Raw genomic sequence first — 20,467 nt, forward strand, 5'->3', positions numbered from 1 at the left:
TTATTACTAACAATAAAACCATCATTTTAAATATATGACATTAAAGTAGTAGTTGTAGTAGTTGAATTAGCAATTTCAAAACATCAGAAGAAAAAAACGAACTTCAACACAATAGAAATCAATTTTTGAGGATACTTACAATAACCCTAGTAATAAAACTAAAAATACTATATTTTTATTATAATACTAATTAATCATGTTAGTTGTTAATCTTCTCTAGAGTCAACTTTTAATTATTTTTACACATGATTAACAATTAAATAATGTTATAGTCATATGTTCTACGTCATAATCATTGTTGATAATCTTTATCTTTTATATTTTAGTTAATAAATATCGAAATATTAATATCATAGTATCATAAATAATGATGTATTATTTTCCTTAGTTACCTTCGCTTGCCCCCTTGGACCTTGAAACCTTCGAATAACATATCGAGTATCATGGTGTAAATGTTTAGTTCAAGAAACTATTGACTGTGGCTTCCCTCGCTTGAAATCGGATATCCGTCAGTTAGGTAAGATAAAGTTATTATTACTTTATATTATCTATGAATAATTGTCTTCACATGCAATAATTCATAGAGAATCTTTACTATTAAAAACAAATTGCCGTATACCCTGAGGTATGTTTTAATGGTTGTAATTTAGTGTTGACACAGGAATTGATCGATGTATATTAATATGCATTTAGTACTTCTGTATAGTAGTAGAAGTTCTTATAAATATAAGTCACAATTGTATAGAAATATTCCTAAATAAAAGTTATATCCGCATAGGAATTTTAATTTGGGGAAAATTTCTAAGTACAGTTAACTGCATTTCCATTGCAACACATTACGTGTCTTCATTAATATTCTCTTCACTCTTCGGCTGACTGACGAATATTTCATTTAAATGGTAAAAACGAACCGTGAAAAAGAAAACTCGCTGACTCGAGGGGAAAAAATAAAATGAGTAGTATGTCCTAACGACCGTCAAGGGATGTCATTAGCTGATGTCCACGGCCGCATGACTTAAATTAGTTCCTTTAGATATTCTGAACACAGACAACATTACCCCATGGACTTGCCTATAAATTTATTATCATTTACTTGTACTAAGTAACTAATTTTGTGACATCATTCACGGGGTAACCTTACAAACAAACGTTACAAATTTTCTAATGTGTTTTGAGTTTCAATAAGATCTGAAGAGAAATCTTACATCGCGTATTCGACTTTTACTCATCGTAATGGAATCCTCTGCAAATATAAATTATATGAGACTATATATCATCCACACAAAAAGATTATTTTGTTACATTGCTGAGTAGTAAAATCAAATGAGAGATCGTTAATATCCAATTGCTGGGCTAACTCTTTCCTCGTTCTACGAGGGGAAGTTTTGAAGCCTATTCCAATACATTATATGCATGGATGCACATGGAATATTTGCATCCGTAACAAAATCCAACAACATTTGATTTTAAACGCATATTATACACATAAAAATGCAGTTGAATTCGCAATCTTCGGTTAAAATTCACGTGTAAGTGGAACATACTCCTGAGACTATTTCGGCAAAATTGCTTACAAATCCGCAAATAATTATACAACGATGTAATTATTCTCTCACTTTATTGTTTTGTTTTGTTGTTCTCCTCCCCCCATTCAAATATATAAACATACTTGAAAATGCATTAAAAACAATACGTATTGCTCGAGTATTTCGTGTCAATATATTTGACTCATTTAATATTAATATATGTAGAACAATATATATACGTAAGAAATTACAAATTACCCTTTGCTGAGCCATCTCTCTCCTTGACAAAATTGTGAGTTTTTTCACCAGTGTGTCTTCGCAGACACACATCTAACTTCCGACCAGAGAAAAAAATATATACAAATTGAACATGAGAAAATTCCTTGGTATTTGGGGTCAAGCACGGACCCGCAATTTTCGGTTAAGATTCAAGTAAATATATGTATGATGCAGCATTCGTTAAAATTGTCGGGAAGTCCAACTTATTCATGAATTAAACATTATCAGGTCTAGAAATAAATTTCCCAACATTTCATCTTGAAATTCGATTTAAAATGAAAAATGTACTTATGAACCTTAAAATGTAGTTATTACATACAACACAGTGTTTGGGGATAATAATTATCATATCTAATATGTTCAAATATATTAATTAAAAAATGTGTGCAAAAATAACAGGTATAAATGGTACATATAGGTTTATGTAGATACAAAAAACGTCAGACCATTTTGTTAAATTGCATGCATTACATATAATATTCATAATCGTAATGTTGTCCTAGATTTTCGCGATTATTACGATTATTACTTGGTGGTAGGGCTTTGTGCAAGCCCGTCTGGGTAGGTACCACCCACTCACCAGTTATTCTACCGCCAAATAACAGTACTCAGTATTGTTGTGTTCCGGTTTGAAGGGTGAGTGAGCCAGTGTAACTACAGGAACAAGGGACATAAAATCTTAGTTCCCATGGTTGATATGCGGATTAGTTAATATTTCTTACAGCGTCATTGTCTATGTGTGATGGTGACCACTTACCATCATTTAAGTCGCGTATATTAATTATTTTTATAATCCCGACGTTTCGAGCACTTTACAGCGTTCGTGGTCACGGATAGACTGAGGTGACATTTGTCTATTTGAGGTACAAAAGAAATATTATTTAGATATATATATTGGCGGTACTTGTAAATAATATTTCTTTTGTTCCTTAAAACTACTTTTATTTCATAATCGTATATAATTAATATACCTAGGTAATTTCATTTTTGTATGAACATAGCTACTAAGTTTTTTGCCGTTTCTTCTCCGTATAATCTTCATTCCAATTTAGTAACTTTTCATCTAATATAATCTTGCACGATGACAATTAAAAAATGATTCGAACGGTGTAATTGATAAAATCGTGTGCTGATTTTTTATTTTAATATTATGTACAGATATCATAAACGATTTTATTTTAAAAATTAGCTACACTTAGCTGTAACCGAGAACAATGAATTACGTATGGAATGTCTTGGCACAATTCCAACGATCGCGGTGATGCCCTTGAAAACTTTTAATTATCTCGACCACCCCGGCAATTACGATATTTTATTTAGTTAGGTTCAAGAACCAGTGTTCTTTATTAAAACAATATTGATTAATTAACGCAGGTTAAATACAAATATTTAAAAAAAAAATCTTTATAACGTGAGAATTATTATTAAACTTGTAGAGAGAACCATACAATTTTACTTATAATTAAGTATGTATATGTATGTAAAAAAGTGTTAGGTAATCCCTACAGTGATGAATGCATGAACTAGTGGCGAGAGTTCTAGTAGCATGTCCCATTTAATATTTAACAAATCGCAGTTTCTATTGTAATAAAAATAATAATATTAATCACTCTTGTCTTGTAGGCCAGATTGTATAGTTGGACACAGGACTCACACATCAACCTTTTTCTTAAAAAAAAAAAACTATATGAAATGAATGTTATTTTACGTTTAATGAGAAAATTATATTTGAGATAACTTTACAGTACGACTCTCCAAATGGAGCAGTTACCATAAACGTCAACAAACCTGGCAAACTAAAGGCAAGTTCGTGAAGCGAGAAGTACGACAGGCTACACGGGTAAGTCGGCGCATTGAGAGGATACCTATTTAGTTGAAGAGATACATTTCCTTATGTACTTAGTGATCATTTTTACGTGTAAAATAGGGATATGTAATCCAAATTTAGAGCAGATGAAACGAATAACATGCTTATAACATTTTTTTCCTAACGATGACAATAAACGAGATTTATATAATTTTAGAATAAAATGGGCAAATATTTTCCTTAGTAGTGTTATATGTTTCTTAAAAGTGTGAGCCAGTGGACTCACCCTTCAAACCAAAATACAGGAATACCAAAGGCCAAGGGAAGTGGGAATAAAATAGATTCAAACAAATCGATATTTATACATAAATAATATTGTAGAAAACAAAAACCTAAACATATTAAAAGATATTCCACTCTCATTTTGATCCATATTAGCTCAACAATGGGACAGTTCGTTGTAAGAGCATTCAATTTCGACACTGACCAGCTTCAACCGTCGGAACACCAAAGGTGCCTTTGTTGATTAGTTCCCTTTGTTTCAACGTCCGACCGCTATTCTGTGAACAATTTATTGAAGACGTATTCCTTTGAAATGCAATGTATTTATTTGATACTATTTCAAAGGATTATATATATTCTTACGCTCTACCTAAACAACTTCGTGAACTATTTAATTAATTATAAGTACTTATTTCAAGCGTCTCAGTCGAAAGGGCCCATGAGCCCTTGTATCCGAAAATATCCATAGTGATGTTGTAACGGATTCATTTCAGAATCAGATAATATACTAAAATATATAATATAATATAATAAATAAATTTAAAAGGAAAGCTTACTCATCTTAGACTCACCTAAAAACTGAATGTTCTTGCAAAACAAACATACAGCTATTGATAATAATATAAGGACATATTTTAAAAGAACAATATATGAATGGCTTCTTTTTTAATGTTCTATATCGACCATAAAACTAAGCTGATGGAAAATAACTAACACCGCCCATGGGGACCTGAAACACCGGGGGCTTGCATGTGCGTTGCCAACCTGTAAGGAAGGAGTTCGCTCTTTTCTTGAAGGTTCCCAATTGGCATCGGCTCGGAAAAACTGCCGGCAAAACTGGCTCCACACAGTGGTAGTGCGAGGCAAAAAATGTCTTAAAAATTAAATGTTAAACTGATGTGGATTTTCGGACGTCAAGGTGATGAAGTTGAACTTCGCATTTCGAAATAATAATAATGGTTGCTTCGCATTTCGATTTAATAAATGGATCTTCAAATAAAAACATAATAAACTATGTTAATGACAAACAGCACTCTTAAACCATCCTAAATTCAATCTGTTAGACGTCGTTTTTAATCATCAGACACGAGCTATGTTTCCTTAACCTGCAACTATAGCTAACCACTGAAACAAAAACTTATTTGTTTACCTATGAAATAAAAAATACTACATTTACTCAGGAAAACAAAAAATATACGTGAAACTAAGTTACAAGAAATATTTACAGTCACATAACACTAAATCTGAATAATAAATAATACGAAAATATTATTTATTATGAAACATTGCAGTTTATAGTATGGAGTAAAAACAATGCATGAATTATTGTTTTAATAAAAGTTTTTAATAATTTTATTCCTAGCACCTGTTACCTTTTCTAAATAAATAAAGCCCATATTTTATTTTTCTCACGTCCTCTTTTATTAAGTTCATTCTAAGTTATTGCATGAGTTAAATATATCATTAAATCGTAAGTCATTTTGTTTCGTATGTTTAAAAATAGAATTTAAAAATTTGTTTACTGGCAATAAATAAATTCTTAACTGAGTAATATTTTAAATGGCTTTATATAGTTTATTTGCTATTTTTGATAAATGCTACTACTGGCGCCATCTAGTCACATCTCGTTGCAATTCTAAGGACATTTATATATTTGTCTAGTTAAGGTTTATAGGTGGTTGTTACTTTTTAGTATATTCAATACTTTCGTTATATAAGTCTTGTATACCTAACTCTTACATCACATCCCTTACGTGACTCGCAATAGTCTTACATAATATTGTTATGAATTCTTAAGTTTTTTAGCCTTCAAAATTATATAAATACTTCATGAAAATACCATGTAACTGAGCAATATTTTAAAACTATTATGAACTATTAGAGGAAAATGAAAACAATTCATTCAGTTACACATATATTTATATAGTAAACATTTATGTATTTAAAAAGATAAGAAATAGAGAAGAATTTGGTGCAAGAATTGGTATTGGGGCCCCAGGTTGCCTTAACCTATACACTAAAGTACAACAAAGAGAAATACATTTATTTATCAATTTTACTTTGCTCTTCTTCCTGAGATATGTCAGCCTTAAACTTCTTAGCTTCTGTCTCTCCGGTATCTTCGCACACCTCTTCTTTACATATTTCATGTAAATTATACTTTTTATATGAATAGTAATTATCCACAATACTTAATAAGCAAATGCCTTTTATTATCTCCACTATTATACAAAGGCCTGGATTTTTTAAATCTGCCTTGTTTTCACCATTCTTCAGTACTATTAAGTCAGCGAGCTCTTTTATAATAAGATCTCGAGAGGCACTACTATTTAACCTTTTGTTAAATATAACTGCAAATGTTGAAGGTTCCTTCAAAAAGTATTTATCAAAGAGTTTCCCTGCTGATTCCATTATATCAGGCAAGTTTGCTTTGCAAGTTGCCATTATGGGTAGCAAACGTAATACGTGTCGTGTTTTCTGCACTTTCGTCGTAGTTAAATCTTTTATGATAGCTGATGTTAACTCCTCGGGACTTGGTAAATTCGTTTTAATAAAAATACAGTTTGATACTCCTGTCTCTACAACCTGAAATCTCTTATGCTTAAGAGATTTTTGCGAATCTTTTCTCATTGAATCTACTTCACGTCTAAGCATATCTCCAATATCAGTCTCATTGTCTGTATCAGTTTCAGAACGCTCGTCGGAATCAACAGATGTCGGCTTAGAGGCGTAGTCTTCAGTGTACAATTTACCTGCATACTCATTTAATAAATTGTACATCTCCTTTACACAATCCTTCTCCCTGAAGTTACATGTGCAGAAGAAGCCTCTAAAGCCGGGTTCCAGGAAATATTTATTTCTTCGCTTACGAAAGTAGAATTTTTTCTTCTTTCTGTTATCGCCCATTGTATTTCCAACAATTTCCGCCTTATTTCAGGAGTGATTCAAAGGATAAGATATGATATAACTATTATTACGTGAATTGAATTATGAAATCATAATAACACAGCGAAGATACACCCATGCTAACATAGTTGTCAATTGTGACTTTACGAAATGACAGTTGAGAATGGAAACTCAAGAGATATGTTGCTATTATAAAATTTTAAATCTATAAGTAATAAAGACGTTTTTTATTAAATCTTTATTTTATTTCATTATTATACATTACAGGTTTTTAATAATTCGGCGTGAATGAGTTAGTCGTTGAATTATTTATTCAACGCTTCACTTATTCACAAAAATTCAGTATCTCAAATGCATTCTAAATATTGCTTAGTGTGCTGCTTGTAAAATTAATGCAAGACATTTTGTTTTGTATTGCCAAGACTAAATCGGTAGATGCTAACCCTAACTGTTGTTATTTGATACACTTAATTTGTTTTTTCTTATGTTGTTGTTTTTTCATCATTGAGAAATAATATGATCATTCTTTAAGTAATCAGAAATACAATTATCAGCTTTGCGTCATAAACTTGTAGTAATCCTTCTGCCCGTCTATTGACGGAATAATGAAGTGGAACTTTATGAATGAAAAATGCGAAGCTGAGTTGGGAACTGTTTGTCCCTTAAAACGAAGTGGAGCAAGGCCATTTGAGCGATCTGTCCAAGGTTGGCAGCAGCGGACTATTAGATTAGTTAAAAAAGTTGCACATGCGGCGGCATCTCGGGATTGTTTTTGATCCGCTTTCCCGGTCCGTTCTTGTGCCCTGCTCCGTGTTTAAAATGTAACGTATAAGTTTTTAATAAATTTCACAAAACTATGCAAACTGAGCAAAGTTTAAACACTAGTGTATAGGCAGCATCAAAATACACATTTATTTCGTATATTTTTTTAATGGCAATATTTGTCACAAGTGGGATGATATCTACACAGGGTAACAAAAACAAAACCAATATTTTCAGTAATTTTATTGATGGAACTACATACTTACAATAATTTATATTAAATATTAAATTATTTCTAATTATGTACATTCATATTTTTATATGTAATTCATTGAATAAAGGTATAATAACAAAAATAAATCTTAATTAATAAAAATACTATTACAATACTTTTAATTTTCGCTATTGCGTTAAAGTAGGCGTCTTCATTTCATTATAGCTGACACATTTTATTCTGCCGCTATGAGAAATATTTCAATCAAAAGGTCCGGAAAATTATTTTGCAAAAACGCAATACTTGGTTTTCATAACTGTTGGTAGATTCGTAACTACAGGTTTCTTGAGTTTCGGGCATACAGTGATACTGAAAGAAAATAAAAAATAATCATTTAATTATAAATTTTAAACTAGTTCTCTTCAGAAGTGAGGACAATAATAATATTTGATTTACAGCTACTATTGATTACAACGTATTAGATTTTTTATTAAAATTATCTTTCTATTATTTTGAATGAATTTAAATTAACTACTTAGTTACATCTCTAAGAAAACAAAGGATTTGTAGGTAAAAAATATTATAGATTTAAATATGTTATAACTAAACTTACATAGTGTTGTATTCGATTGACGTAAATTTTATGTATTCAATATAAATGCTGGATGATTTGAGTAATCTCCAGGTCATTGGGTTAAGGAGGTTCGTTTCATATTTCCATTCTACAATAACTGATAGTGGTGGGTGACCCGTGTCCTTGAATGGTATCAATTTTTTTTCCACATCTCCAGGTTTGTAGTATTTTCTGTAACAAACAATACCTTTATTTTTATATGACCATAAGCATATCACAAAATTTTCTATTAAAATTATTATTAAATAAATAAATATACATTATTAAAATGTTCTAACACCTTTTACGTACCAAACAAGTAATATTTGGGTAATTGGTTATGCTTGGGTAATATACTCAAATACTATGATAGATCATTTTTCTATCTTACTAGTGCTTGGCTTGACACACTACCGCGTGTCTAGACTACATTGAGTACTAGAGGGCAACCCACAAACTTTCTTTTTAAATATTATGGAATGAATAGTTTTAACTTAATCAAATTAAACTTTAATACTTTTGAATACTATTAATTACTATTAATAATAAGGAATATTTTGGTACGAATAATGACAAGTCATCTAGGATTTTCAAATGTATTAAAGTTGAATTTAATTAAGCTAAATATATTCATGCATAATATTTCAAAGTTAGTTTGTTGGTTGCCTTGATTTTAAGCCGAAGCCGAGCAACTGATGGAAATAGTTTTCGTTATCTATTCACATGAGGTTTAATTACCAAATCATTAAAATTAGATGTCATGGTTTCAAATTTAAATTATATATATTTCTGTTTTGCCAACGGTACATAGCTAAATATTATTCGATATCTGAATAAATGCTTTATCTGAATTACGTATGATAAAAAGTCAATAAAATATTATATTAGGAAAACAATTACAGTTCAGTAATAACGAATATTGTTTAAACATTTGATAGTAATGTATTTAGAAAAAAAATATATTTTGTTTAAAACCTCTTCGTACGTATATTAATTGACGTCATTAATTAATTTTATCAATACATCGTAATGTTACAACTCATTTACTATGCAGTGTCAAACAAAAATCAATATTATATAAACAAAGATAAATTAGTTCCGTGTACACTTGTTGTACCTAAAGATTTATATAATTACAAAAATATTATTAAATAAACAAATGTATGCTTGTTATATAACACCTTTAAACTTTAAACTACATATTTATAAATTTTTTTAATTCGTAATATTATGGGTCATATTCTTGGCACTCGTGTTGAATTGAAGTTTATTATTCAAATATCTATGAAAGAATTCTTTACTTTTTGGTTTCTCGTTGGAACAGCTAGCTTTATTAATATACTATACTTATGCAAATAACATGCAACTAACATATTATGGTAGAGATGATGACATCACTTAATGTGTAATGTGTTTTATTGAAGATAATAATGATGATGCAGTCGCGATCGTTAAGAAAATAAATATGACTTACTGTTCATCATTTAGAAACTTGTGATCACTTTTATTGTTGTTCCTATCAACGAGAGTAAGAGAAACTCTTCCGACATCTGGACCGTGGATCCTGCTTTCGGTTGAATTGGACACTTTCAATGTGACCTCGTAATGTACTCCTGAAATTAAAAAACAATACATATAGATAGATAAAATACTTAGTAAGGTAATTTTTTTATGGTATGGTATAGGTTAGCTGACGAGAATATGGGCGACCTGATGGTAAGTGGCCACCATCCCCCATAGATAATGACACTGTAAGAAATATAAACTATTCTTTACATCGTCAATGTGCCACCAACCTTGGGAACTAAGATGTTATGTCCCTTGTGCCTGTAGTTACACTGGCTCACTCACCCTTCAAACCGGAACACAACAATACTGAGTACTGTTATTTGGCGGAAGAATAACTGATGAGTGGGTGGTACCCAGCACAAAGCCCTACCACCAAGTTAAAATGAACATCTATACCAATACACAAGAAAAATTCTTTGGTATTGCCTAACTTAATTAGGAAAGTAAACGGTGTTATAAGTAGTATAATATAGTCTTATAAGTTAGGATGTATAGCTTCGTTTCGTTGTGTCACCAGCTTTAAATTTAGACTAATGAGTGCGAATTTTGTTTTCTTATAGACACGTAGTGCTTATATGAAAATACTTACTGCAAAATGGTTTCACACTTCCAGTTAATGAATACAAGGCAATATTGTTGTTCGAATCCACGAGTCCTCCGTTTTGGAGCTGTTTGTACGAACTTTGGGAATGTAGTCCAATTGGCACGCATAAGTGTTTGTGGTCACACGTTGTACAATTTCCTTCTAAGAATGCCTGAAATTGAGTAAAAAATACACGTCGATTATAATTTACAAACAAAACACTATCTATTGACATTGGATCTGGCATGGCCAAGGGGTTACGACACGTGAATTTTAACCTTAAATAAATTTAGTTACTTTTTAAATTGTTTGAGAAAATATCTAAATTTATTTAAGGTTTAGACATTTTGGCAAAGTAGACTTATAGTAAGGGATCAACAAATTCCACCAACCCGCATTGGAACAGCGTGGTGGAATATGTTCCAAACCCTCTCCTTAATGGAAGAGGAGGCCTTATCTCAGCAGTGGGAAATTTACAGGCTGTTACTTTACTTTACTTTAAGGGATCAAATAACCTATACACATTGGCATTGTAAGAAATATTAAACATCCTTTCAAAGATAGAGCTGAGATGGCCCATTGGTTAGAACGCGTGCATCTTAACCAGTTCAAACCTGTCAAAATTTGTGTTTATAATTAATCTCGTGCTCGGCGGTGAAGGAAAACATCGCGAGGAAACCGGCATGTGTCTAATTTCATCGAAATTCTGCCACATGTGCATTCTACCAACCCACATTGGAACAGCGTGGTGGAATATGTTCCAACCCCTCTCCTTAATGGAAGAGGAGGCTATATCTCAGCAGTGGGAAATTTACAGGCTGTTACTTTACTACTTTACTTTCAAAGATAATGCGTCACTAATCTTAGTACGATGTTTCGTACCTAGGAAGAATACGTCCCTACGGTAACGGGCCATATCTTTGAAACCATTGAGCCTACATGTATGCAAGCAGTCCTCGTACTTACGGCATGTTACACACGATGCACATCGAAAGGACGTAAGTCGAGACGACATATAAGATAGTTCGTTCTTTCTTCTAGCTATGATATTTACCTACGACAAGTGATTTCTCCTGTGCCAGAAATCTAACAGTTGTCGTATGCTCGAGGAACAGAGACAAAACATTGTTCGACGCAACTCAAAACGACGTAAGTCAAGGAACGCTTGTACTATATTAAGAAAACAAGCTTCCATAGCTCAACAACAACAACAACAACAACAAAAACAGCCTGTAAATTCCCACTGCTGGGCTAAAGGCCTCCTCTCCCTTTTAGGAGAAGGTTTGGAACATATTCCACCACGCTGTTCCAATGCGGGTTGGTGGAATGCACATGTGGCAGAATTTCTATGAAATTTGTCACATGCAGGTTTCCTCACGATGTTATCCTTCACCGCTGAACACGAGATGAATTATAAAGACAAATTAAGCACATGAATCACCGGTGCTTGCCTGGGTTTGAACCCGCAATCATCGGTTAAGATGCACGCGTTCTAACCACTGGGCCATCTCGACTCTATTTCTCACTCTCTCTTTTTCCATAGCTCACCTCATATGATTTACATTGTATAGCCATGAAAGGGCATGCAGGCGCCACACTCTCGGTGAACAGCTCGTAACTCCTCTCGTGGTTGCAGCTCACGTATCTGACGACTTGTTTGTACATGTCGTTGTCCATGTCCTGGTAGGTCGGGGCGTCGTTCTTGCAGCCCGGTTGGATCGAACCGCCGTTCGGGTAGAAGTCAACGTGACCGATTGGTTCCGATATACCGAAACCTGAAACGGATATACGAGTTTAAAAAAAAAAACAAAGACATGTTTCATAGATTTTTTAGTACTATTACAAAAAAAAATCATATTTGGTGAACATTATGAATGCAAAAATAGATACTATAGACAATATTGTACCATAAACAAATTAAACGTATACTTTTTTTTAATTAAAATCTATCGTATAGATAGCGAAGGCAGGGCAGTGCAATATTATTTGATAAGAATTCACTTCGTTGATAACGTGATAAAAAAATTGGTCCCTACATTTACCAGACCTCAAATCTGCCGTCCTAGACATAAGCATATCATTCCCAACTAGTACATTAAATATCTGAATGTAAATAAATACATATGTCACATACCTGAGAAGTACAAGGGCATGGCGTTACTGTGTATGATATCGACGTAGCTCGCATCGGATCTATCCAAGCGCACTAAAGTCACCGTATTACTGAAGTAAGGCGCGGCGGGATCTAAGCCCGTTATCCTTCCTAATTTAAGACTAAATTTCTGAAAAAAGAAAAAGGAATATAAAATCAAATTTAACAAATTACCATAAATATTGCATCATCATTTTTGAAGCTATACGCAAAAGATGCCTTACCTTTTGTAATGTATGCCCGCAATATCCTCCCAAGTGTGCTCCCAATGAGTGGCCAATGAAATGAAAGTTATCCAAATCTGATAACTGTAGGACATCCTGTAAGGTAAATTAAAATTAATTGGTTCCAATACTAAGAATAACTAAGTTATATTATAAACCAGCGACGCGACCCGGCTTCGCAAGGGTGCAATGTTGACACTAATTATAGTAGAAAATGTCCAAATTATCAGTATCTCTTTACTATATTGTTCAAATGTATGATACAAAAACCTTCCTCTCGAATCACTCAATTAAATTTTTTAATAAAAAAAAATCTCATTTTAATTCCCTTGCGTAATTTTAAAGATCTAAGCTTACATAGGGAAAGACACTGACAACAACTTTTTTATGCTATGTAATGATGTATACGTGAGTTGTTTATTTGTAAGGTTTTCTGGTATTTACTAATCTACTGATCGTCATGAAAATTTTCATCAAGTGAACGAACTAGTCTAGTATACGTAGTACGTAAAAAGTTGGAATACTAAAATGGAATTAAAGAGGGTATTCATTCAGAGATTTTATTGACTCTTGTATCAATAGTGGGTTATAGGAGTTATTTTCACTTACGTATATGTTATGTATGAGGTAAGCGGTCATAGCACCAACAAGTCTGATGTTGGCCACCGCCTGGCCGTACGGTGGCTGAGAACCTCTACGCCAATCAACTACCACTACGGTTGCTGCGTTATTCCCTTGTAAATTTAAAAGCGCATCCGCCATATTTTGAATCTAGAACAATGTAAAGTTAAACGTTTAATTAAATATCAAAAAATATCAACCAAAAACTCACTATAGATCTGTTCAACTAAAATCAACAAATAATACATTTTCGATGCATCATAAATTATACAAATATGCATTATTTAATTTTATTGAAAATGAATTAAATAAACGCGAAAGAACGCGCACTTGTGAGTGAATGGATAGTTTGATACTATTTTCGTCATTCACAATAGCACCTAATATTAGGAATATATCAATTAGTAAATAGTTGTAAAATTTTCTGTCTAAATCATCGTTTTTAATTAAATTTTACATCTGTATAAAAAAAGGGAATACTAAGTCCAAGGTCTTTCATTATCTATATAACCTTGTACGGAAATAGTCACCTCAATTATTAATTATTTTTTTAACCAGATATTAAAATTTATTAACGTTAGTTAAAGTTTTCATAGATATCATGCAATGCTAACCCAGTGCTTATGTCCGCCTTCTAAGAATCCATGAGATATAAAATAAAACGGTCCCCTTGAATCTAGATTAGCATTTCGTATCTTAGCCGTGTCTTTCGCTTGTAATAACACCGGTATCTTACGATTCCGTCTAGTGAACACGGCATACCTGCAACAATTAAAAAACATAAATGAGTCAAAATAATAAAATATTCTTAATTCAAGTGGGACCATAAAAGCATTTGAATTTTCATGTCACAGTGTTGCATTGAATTTAAAACACCGGTTTGGAAAGTAGATTTTACCGAAAGATCGACAAGAAACTCGATACCTACCCTGACTTTCTTGCCGAGCAGTTTATTGATCACCATTATAATTAAAGAGTACATATATGACTAAAATTCAATTTCATTTTTATAATATATAATCAAATCAATAAATACTAAGTTCGCGATTTTTATCTACTTTCTAATAAAACCATAAAAATCCAAAAGTCGCTTACTAATTTATTTTTATCTTTATCGACTCTTTAAACTGGAATTCAAGCAATTGCAAAACTTAATGTTTTGAACGTTGGAATTGATAATTAAAGCGTTAAATGGCTCGTAGATATTATTACTAAGTATAATTTCGTTATCTTATAACGAAACGACGACGAACCCCGCAGAGTCCAAAGGTTTATAGACCCTTTCAAATCTATGATAAAGTACACGTTACAAATAATAGTCCGACTTGTTTACTTATTGATAATACGTCACAATGCAATTATGAGACAAATAACTGTTTTGTCTCTGAACGATGTCACGGACGAGCCCCCGTCTTATCACAATGAACCGTATTATGATATTTTTAATTAAGTAACGCTGTACTTTGAACGATTTAGGGGCATAGAAAAGTCATACATATATTTAACAATGTGATTATTATTTACTAGTATTCAAGTGGTACTCTAATATCTACAAATATTATAGCACGTGCTATAGTATTTTTGTAGATGTATATTAAATGTTTAGGTATAATCTTTCAGATTAATGAGTTTAATAAACAGTAATACAATTAATTAAAATTCTATACCGAGTAGGTTACCTACGTAGGTAATGGGTTCAAGGACGTCCTTGAACCCATTAGGTTTAAAATTTATTTTAGAAAATAATAATAATAATTTATTTCCACACAAAATTAAACAGTTACATGGTTGAACTATGACAAAAGTCACGACGTATTATAACACGGTCATCAAAAGAAATACAGATCAAGTAGGTACTGGCTAGGCTAATTAAATAACCTGTGTTAAGGACTTAAAAACACTAACAAATCTGTAATACAAATACTATGGATAGCAATTCCGTAAAGCTCGTCATATTTTTCCTTTTAATAATTGCAAATATTAATAAAATAAATTAATTAAAGTTTATACATAAATAAATAATTAAAAGACAGATTTATCTGCGAAAACGATGCGCATGTTGCATCGTGTGTAATGATTACTTGAACGATAGCTAATTAAAAAGGTCTTATCAATCTTCGTACGATTGACTGCGAGCCTGAAATAAACAAGACTTATCTTTACACGTCTAATGACATCATAAAGTAAAGGACACACCCTCGACTATCAATAATTAATAAGAATATATTAGTTTAAAAAAGCTATTTCAATTCATCGAATGTGATAGAGCGGTTATCAATCGCTCCGAAAACAAACTGTGGCCTCTTAAATATTCTTTTAATAATTTTACATGATATTCATCTAAAATTAAATGTACCTCAATATCTATGTATTTTACTGCCTAACAACTACTACTTTATACAAAAACTACCGATCACACACGGCTTCAATCGGGTGCTGATACTAAATATAGTAGAGAATGTCTAAATTATCAGTTTTTCTTTACGAAATTGAATGTATTATTATATAAAAAAATTTCCTTTCAAAACACTATCTATTTAATGAAACCTCATCAAAATCCGTTGCGTAATTTTAAAGATTTAACATAGGAACAGCGGTAAGCTACTTTGTTTAATACTATGTAATGATTATGATACAGAATCGTTACGTTCTTTATGATTAAATAATAAGAGATAATCAATCGAAGGTATCTCCAAAAAAATTATCAATATTTTACCTCCTTCTAAAAATATCTTAATTATTCAGTTAATATTAGTGATAAAAATATATTTCTTACAATATGTTATTTATATATCAATTTACACATAATAAACATATAGATAAAAGAGTTTATTACTTTTTTAAATACATATAAAATCAATTTAATTCATTTTTCAATATCGCAGTATCAATTAAATTGTATATCTTGTCTGGGACCAGGGGCATAGCTGCCGCCGTATGTGCCGTATCAATTATACGGGGCCCCCGGTGTACGGGGGCCCACAACACACGTAAACAAAAGACAGATGACAGACAGATAATTATAATGAATAAATATTTCTTTAAATTTTATGCAAATATTTTTGCAAGAACTCTTTATCCTTCCTAAGAGGCCCCAACCAATTTTTTATACGGGGCCCCGACAAGGCACGCTACGATTCTGTCTGTGACACCCAATGAAACATATCAAAACATATTTATTGACATTATAGCTACACTATCACAAACATTGTTTGCAGTTACTAATAATTATTCTAGAATTCATAGACGAGGGGTCTTAAATTCGGTCAAATAGATAAAACTAGACGCTTGCTAATATTAGAAGATTCAAGTGCGATGACACACATTTAACTTCTATAAATAAATATTTCTATACGTGAATCCCAAACGACTATCATGAGTATAAATGAAATGTATTTTGATACTGTAATGATAATAAAACAGAAATAAACGATGAAAAATTATAAATACTATTATATATGAGAAAGTAAATATGTCTGTCTGCTATGGCAAAACTATCTATAGAACCGATTTTGATGAAATTTGTTATGAAGTAAGTTTGACCACGAAGGGACTGGGCACTGGCTATTTTTTTTTTTATACATAAAACCAACCTAATGAATTGGAATCAACTCCGCGTGTAACGATTAGTTATTCATAAAACACAATGAAATCTCGATTATTATTTTATAGTAGATTTTTTAGAACTCTGCACGGAGCATTTTCTATAGCAAATAGAAAGCATCTTTAATTAAAGTTTATTCCAAAATAATTGAATTGCATTAATAATGGAATACTCATCTATACATATACTAAAATTGAAGTGTCTGTTTGTAATTCAAATAGCCCTTTCCTCAATGAATATGTATGTACAGATACACGGTAAATATACCAAAATAACATTTTTTACCATTTTTGTCTGTCTGTTTGTTCCGGCTAATCACAGAAACGGCTTAACGGATTTTGACGGGACTTTTCTAGCAGATAATTATAATTCTTTTTAACATTATATAACTGATATAATAAGGAGTAACTTAGGCTACAATATTTTTTTGTTAAAATCAAACGCGTGCCAGCTAGTAATAATTATAATAACTTGCGAATTTTCGCGTAAGCATTTAAGATATCTTAATCGATCTATCTACAAATCTTTTCTAAAGGCTTTAATTCATTATTGTTATAGTTTCTTCTATATTGGGCGGAAATTGGAAATAGGTTTCCGGTTCGTCTACCTACTTTGACATAATCTGCATCTCCAAAACTAGTTGTCAATGTAACTTTTTGTCGTTTTTATGTTCAATGTAGAATTTCTGTATAAAAATAAAATCTATATGCTGTTATTTTTATGTGTCACTTTGATTTTTTGACAGTTAACAAAAACAAATCAACGTTTTTTCTTTCATTTTGTTTTATTTTAATAACTAATAACAATTATCAAGATATTTAAAAAATAGAAAGGTAACAGTTACATTGCTTTTTATTGATTTTTATTAATTAATGTATATGTTGGTAACATATCAATTAGTAGAACGGAGTAAAAGTTATAATAATAAAATAATTATATAAGAAGCAATAACTCATGATTGATAATTATACAGTGTTTATTACACACTACAGGAATACACACACATACACACAAACACACTCATACTACGGGAATGAAACGACTTGAGATATTTTCTATTTATTTTGAAATTTACGTTATTTTACCCCCATTGACTTTGCACGGGTCTTGTCGTTTAGCTGAATATATTTTAACGTTATTTTATTTATCATTTCTATATCATTATCATTTATATAGGTACTCTACTCAAAAAAGAGGCCTAAGCTCAACAGTGGGACATATTTAGAGAATGTTACAATACTGGTTTATTTTATGTATGAGAAAAACTCAATGGTTTAAATGTTTTTGATATTGATCGAAATTGGCTTTAATCTATAATTTGAGCTTTTTTGTTAGTAGTTTTATAGAACCACCCATCGTTTTTTGTCTCTAGGCAAATGCATTTCTAAACTATTCCTCTGATTCAGTTGATACTTTTTACTTGTGTCGCAGATAGTACTTATTGTTCATTAAAATTTTCATTTGAGGAAATAATTACACAATATTCAATCTTAATTTGATGAACTTTTTTTTCTACGCCGTACGACCTGTTAGTGTTCCACTTTTGGGCTAAGGCCTCACCTCTTTTAAGGACACGGTTTGGAGCTTAATTTACCGAGCTACACCAATACCGTGGTTACAAATGTAGCAGATTACATTATAGCAGGCAAGTAGTTTTCAGCATAGATGGTAAGTTTCTAGTTTGCTAGAAACTTGCAACTAATGTTTTAATTTACGCTAAGCATAAGTTGAGCCAAATAATTCAGTGGTGCTTGCCTGAATTTAAACATGCATTTATTAAAGATACATGTGTACTAACCACTGGACTATCGTGTCATCTTTCTTGTACATACATTGTGTAAATTAATAAGCCTCGCGATTAGTAGGTTTCAGAATCTAATAGTAAAAGTAATTAAGCACATGAACGGGATAATTTGGGTATAAGCATATTTCATCCACTCACCGAACACCCAGCGACTCAGGAGACACGGGGAAATAGTTGTCAGGGCGGTGTTCCGTCCATGGGTAGCCCTTTGAGAAGCAACCATAGGGGTTGTAGCATCGCTCCAACTCCGCATCCTCTTATAATACAATTAAAATTATTAGAATTTTTGTCATACATTTAAAAATATATATAATTGTAATAAATTTATATAAAAAAAAAAAACAATATATGAAAATCATAATACAACGAAATTAATTTGTGTTAATCAGAGAAAACAAGCCATCTGTTAAATACTCATCGAGCCATCAAATTCCACTAATTAATTATACAATAAAGTGAACTAACCATAGAATGTGCTAGGGAAGTTGGTGACACCTGTCGAATTTTGTTTTTCCATCAACACCATAATGGTTTGCAACATCAGAGTCGCGCTCGTTTTGTTAAGCATTTTAGAAACGTCAATCCGACGAGTGTTTTGTCGAAACAATGTTATATGAACCCGAAATTCGACCTACGTGCCTGTGTCACTGTACTTTATCAGTAATGAAATTTAATTCTTATGTATCGTTAAGCCGTACAACTAATAACTCGTCTGAGTGTGAAATGAATCGTTTTCAAGGCGTATCTTGTTTATATAGTTCATAGTTATTGCACTGAATACAACCTCCTTCGGTACGTATCATGGACTAATAGATCCGCATTGCTGGTAGTTCGCAGACGTTCCGGGATACGCCGATAAGAGGGGTTACGACGTTATCAATACTCGATTATTTGTTAAATGCTATTGACGCACGAACAGTCTGCTCGATTGTGAATACAATAATTAATGATTACGAACTGTGTACCACGATCTGTCGCAAGTGATTACCGTGCAGATTTTATCTACCCTCTAATAAACGTCTAGACTGGAAGACGCTGTGAATGGGAAAATCAATCAACTAAACTAAAAAAGAAAACACACCTAAAACATTAATACAAATTCAAATTGTCACTTCATACTTTATTTGTTCATAATACTTTTTTTGATTGCCAATATATATCGAAAACATAACATCCGGCACTGACGTTGCAATTGTTTATTTTTTAACTTTCCCGTTCAACTTTAATAATAATCCAATACAAAAAAAACACACTTATATGGTAAATAATGATAGCCTTTATAATTAACTCAACCAATGGACTTTGTAACACGATAAAATCTTTAAAAATATCGTTTGAGAAACTTTACACAAACAACTGAATCATTATTATAATAAACAAAAGTAAGTTCCTTTAATGGTCACAATTTGTTTTGATAGACGTGAACACCTAAGGTTAATTAAAATCTGACAAGAGATAAATGGAATGCGCGGGAAATATGAGACGTGACAAGACGCAGATGTATAATAATCACACAGTTA

The 20,467-nt window shown here is 31.7% G+C and overlaps 2 protein-coding genes across 2 annotated transcripts; both read right to left on the reverse strand.

Annotated features, from left to right (window-relative positions):
* Positions 1-5,796: 5,796 nt before the first annotated feature.
* Positions 5,797-6,954, reverse strand: LOC124530589 (THUMP domain-containing protein 1 homolog). The gene has a single exon (XM_047104819.1). The coding sequence runs from the start codon at positions 6,799-6,801 to the stop codon at positions 5,938-5,940; it is 864 nt and encodes a 287-aa protein (XP_046960775.1). The 5' UTR covers positions 6,802-6,954; the 3' UTR covers positions 5,797-5,937.
* Positions 6,955-7,791: 837 nt separating this feature from the next.
* LOC124530691 (pancreatic lipase-related protein 2) lies at positions 7,792-19,886 on the reverse strand. The gene is made up of 11 exons (XM_047104944.1): positions 19,413-19,886; positions 19,086-19,203; positions 14,154-14,301; positions 13,528-13,689; positions 12,919-13,014; positions 12,677-12,824; positions 12,091-12,317; positions 10,549-10,714; positions 9,865-10,003; positions 8,391-8,582; positions 7,792-8,146 (listed from the first exon to the last, which is right to left on the reverse strand). Exons 1-11 carry the CDS (start codon positions 19,513-19,515, stop codon positions 8,059-8,061), a joined length of 1,587 nt encoding a protein of 528 aa, XP_046960900.1. The 5' UTR covers positions 19,516-19,886; the 3' UTR covers positions 7,792-8,058.
* Positions 19,887-20,467: the final 581 nt, after the last annotated feature.

The sequence above is a fragment of the Vanessa cardui genome, chromosome 6 (assembly GCF_905220365.1).
Source record: "Vanessa cardui chromosome 6, ilVanCard2.1, whole genome shotgun sequence".
Classification (NCBI taxonomy): domain Eukaryota; kingdom Metazoa; phylum Arthropoda; class Insecta; order Lepidoptera; family Nymphalidae; genus Vanessa; species Vanessa cardui.

Excerpts from the sequence above, each read along its gene's own strand:
- LOC124530589 (XM_047104819.1), bottom strand. The coding sequence starts at position 6,801 with ATGGGCGATAACAGAAAGAAGAAAAAATTCTACTTTCGTAAGCGAAGA.
- LOC124530691 (XM_047104944.1), bottom strand. The coding sequence starts at position 19,515 with ATGCTTAACAAAACGAGCGCGACTCTGATGTTGCAAACCATTATGGTG. Across the intron at positions 13,015-13,527 it reads ACCTCATACATAACATATAC|GATGTCCTACAGTTATCAGA; the intron begins GTAAGTGAAAAT and ends TTTACCTTACAG. Across the intron at positions 10,715-12,090 it reads TACAATGTAAATCATATGAG|GCATTCTTAGAAGGAAATTG; the intron begins GTGAGCTATGGA and ends ACTCAATTTCAG.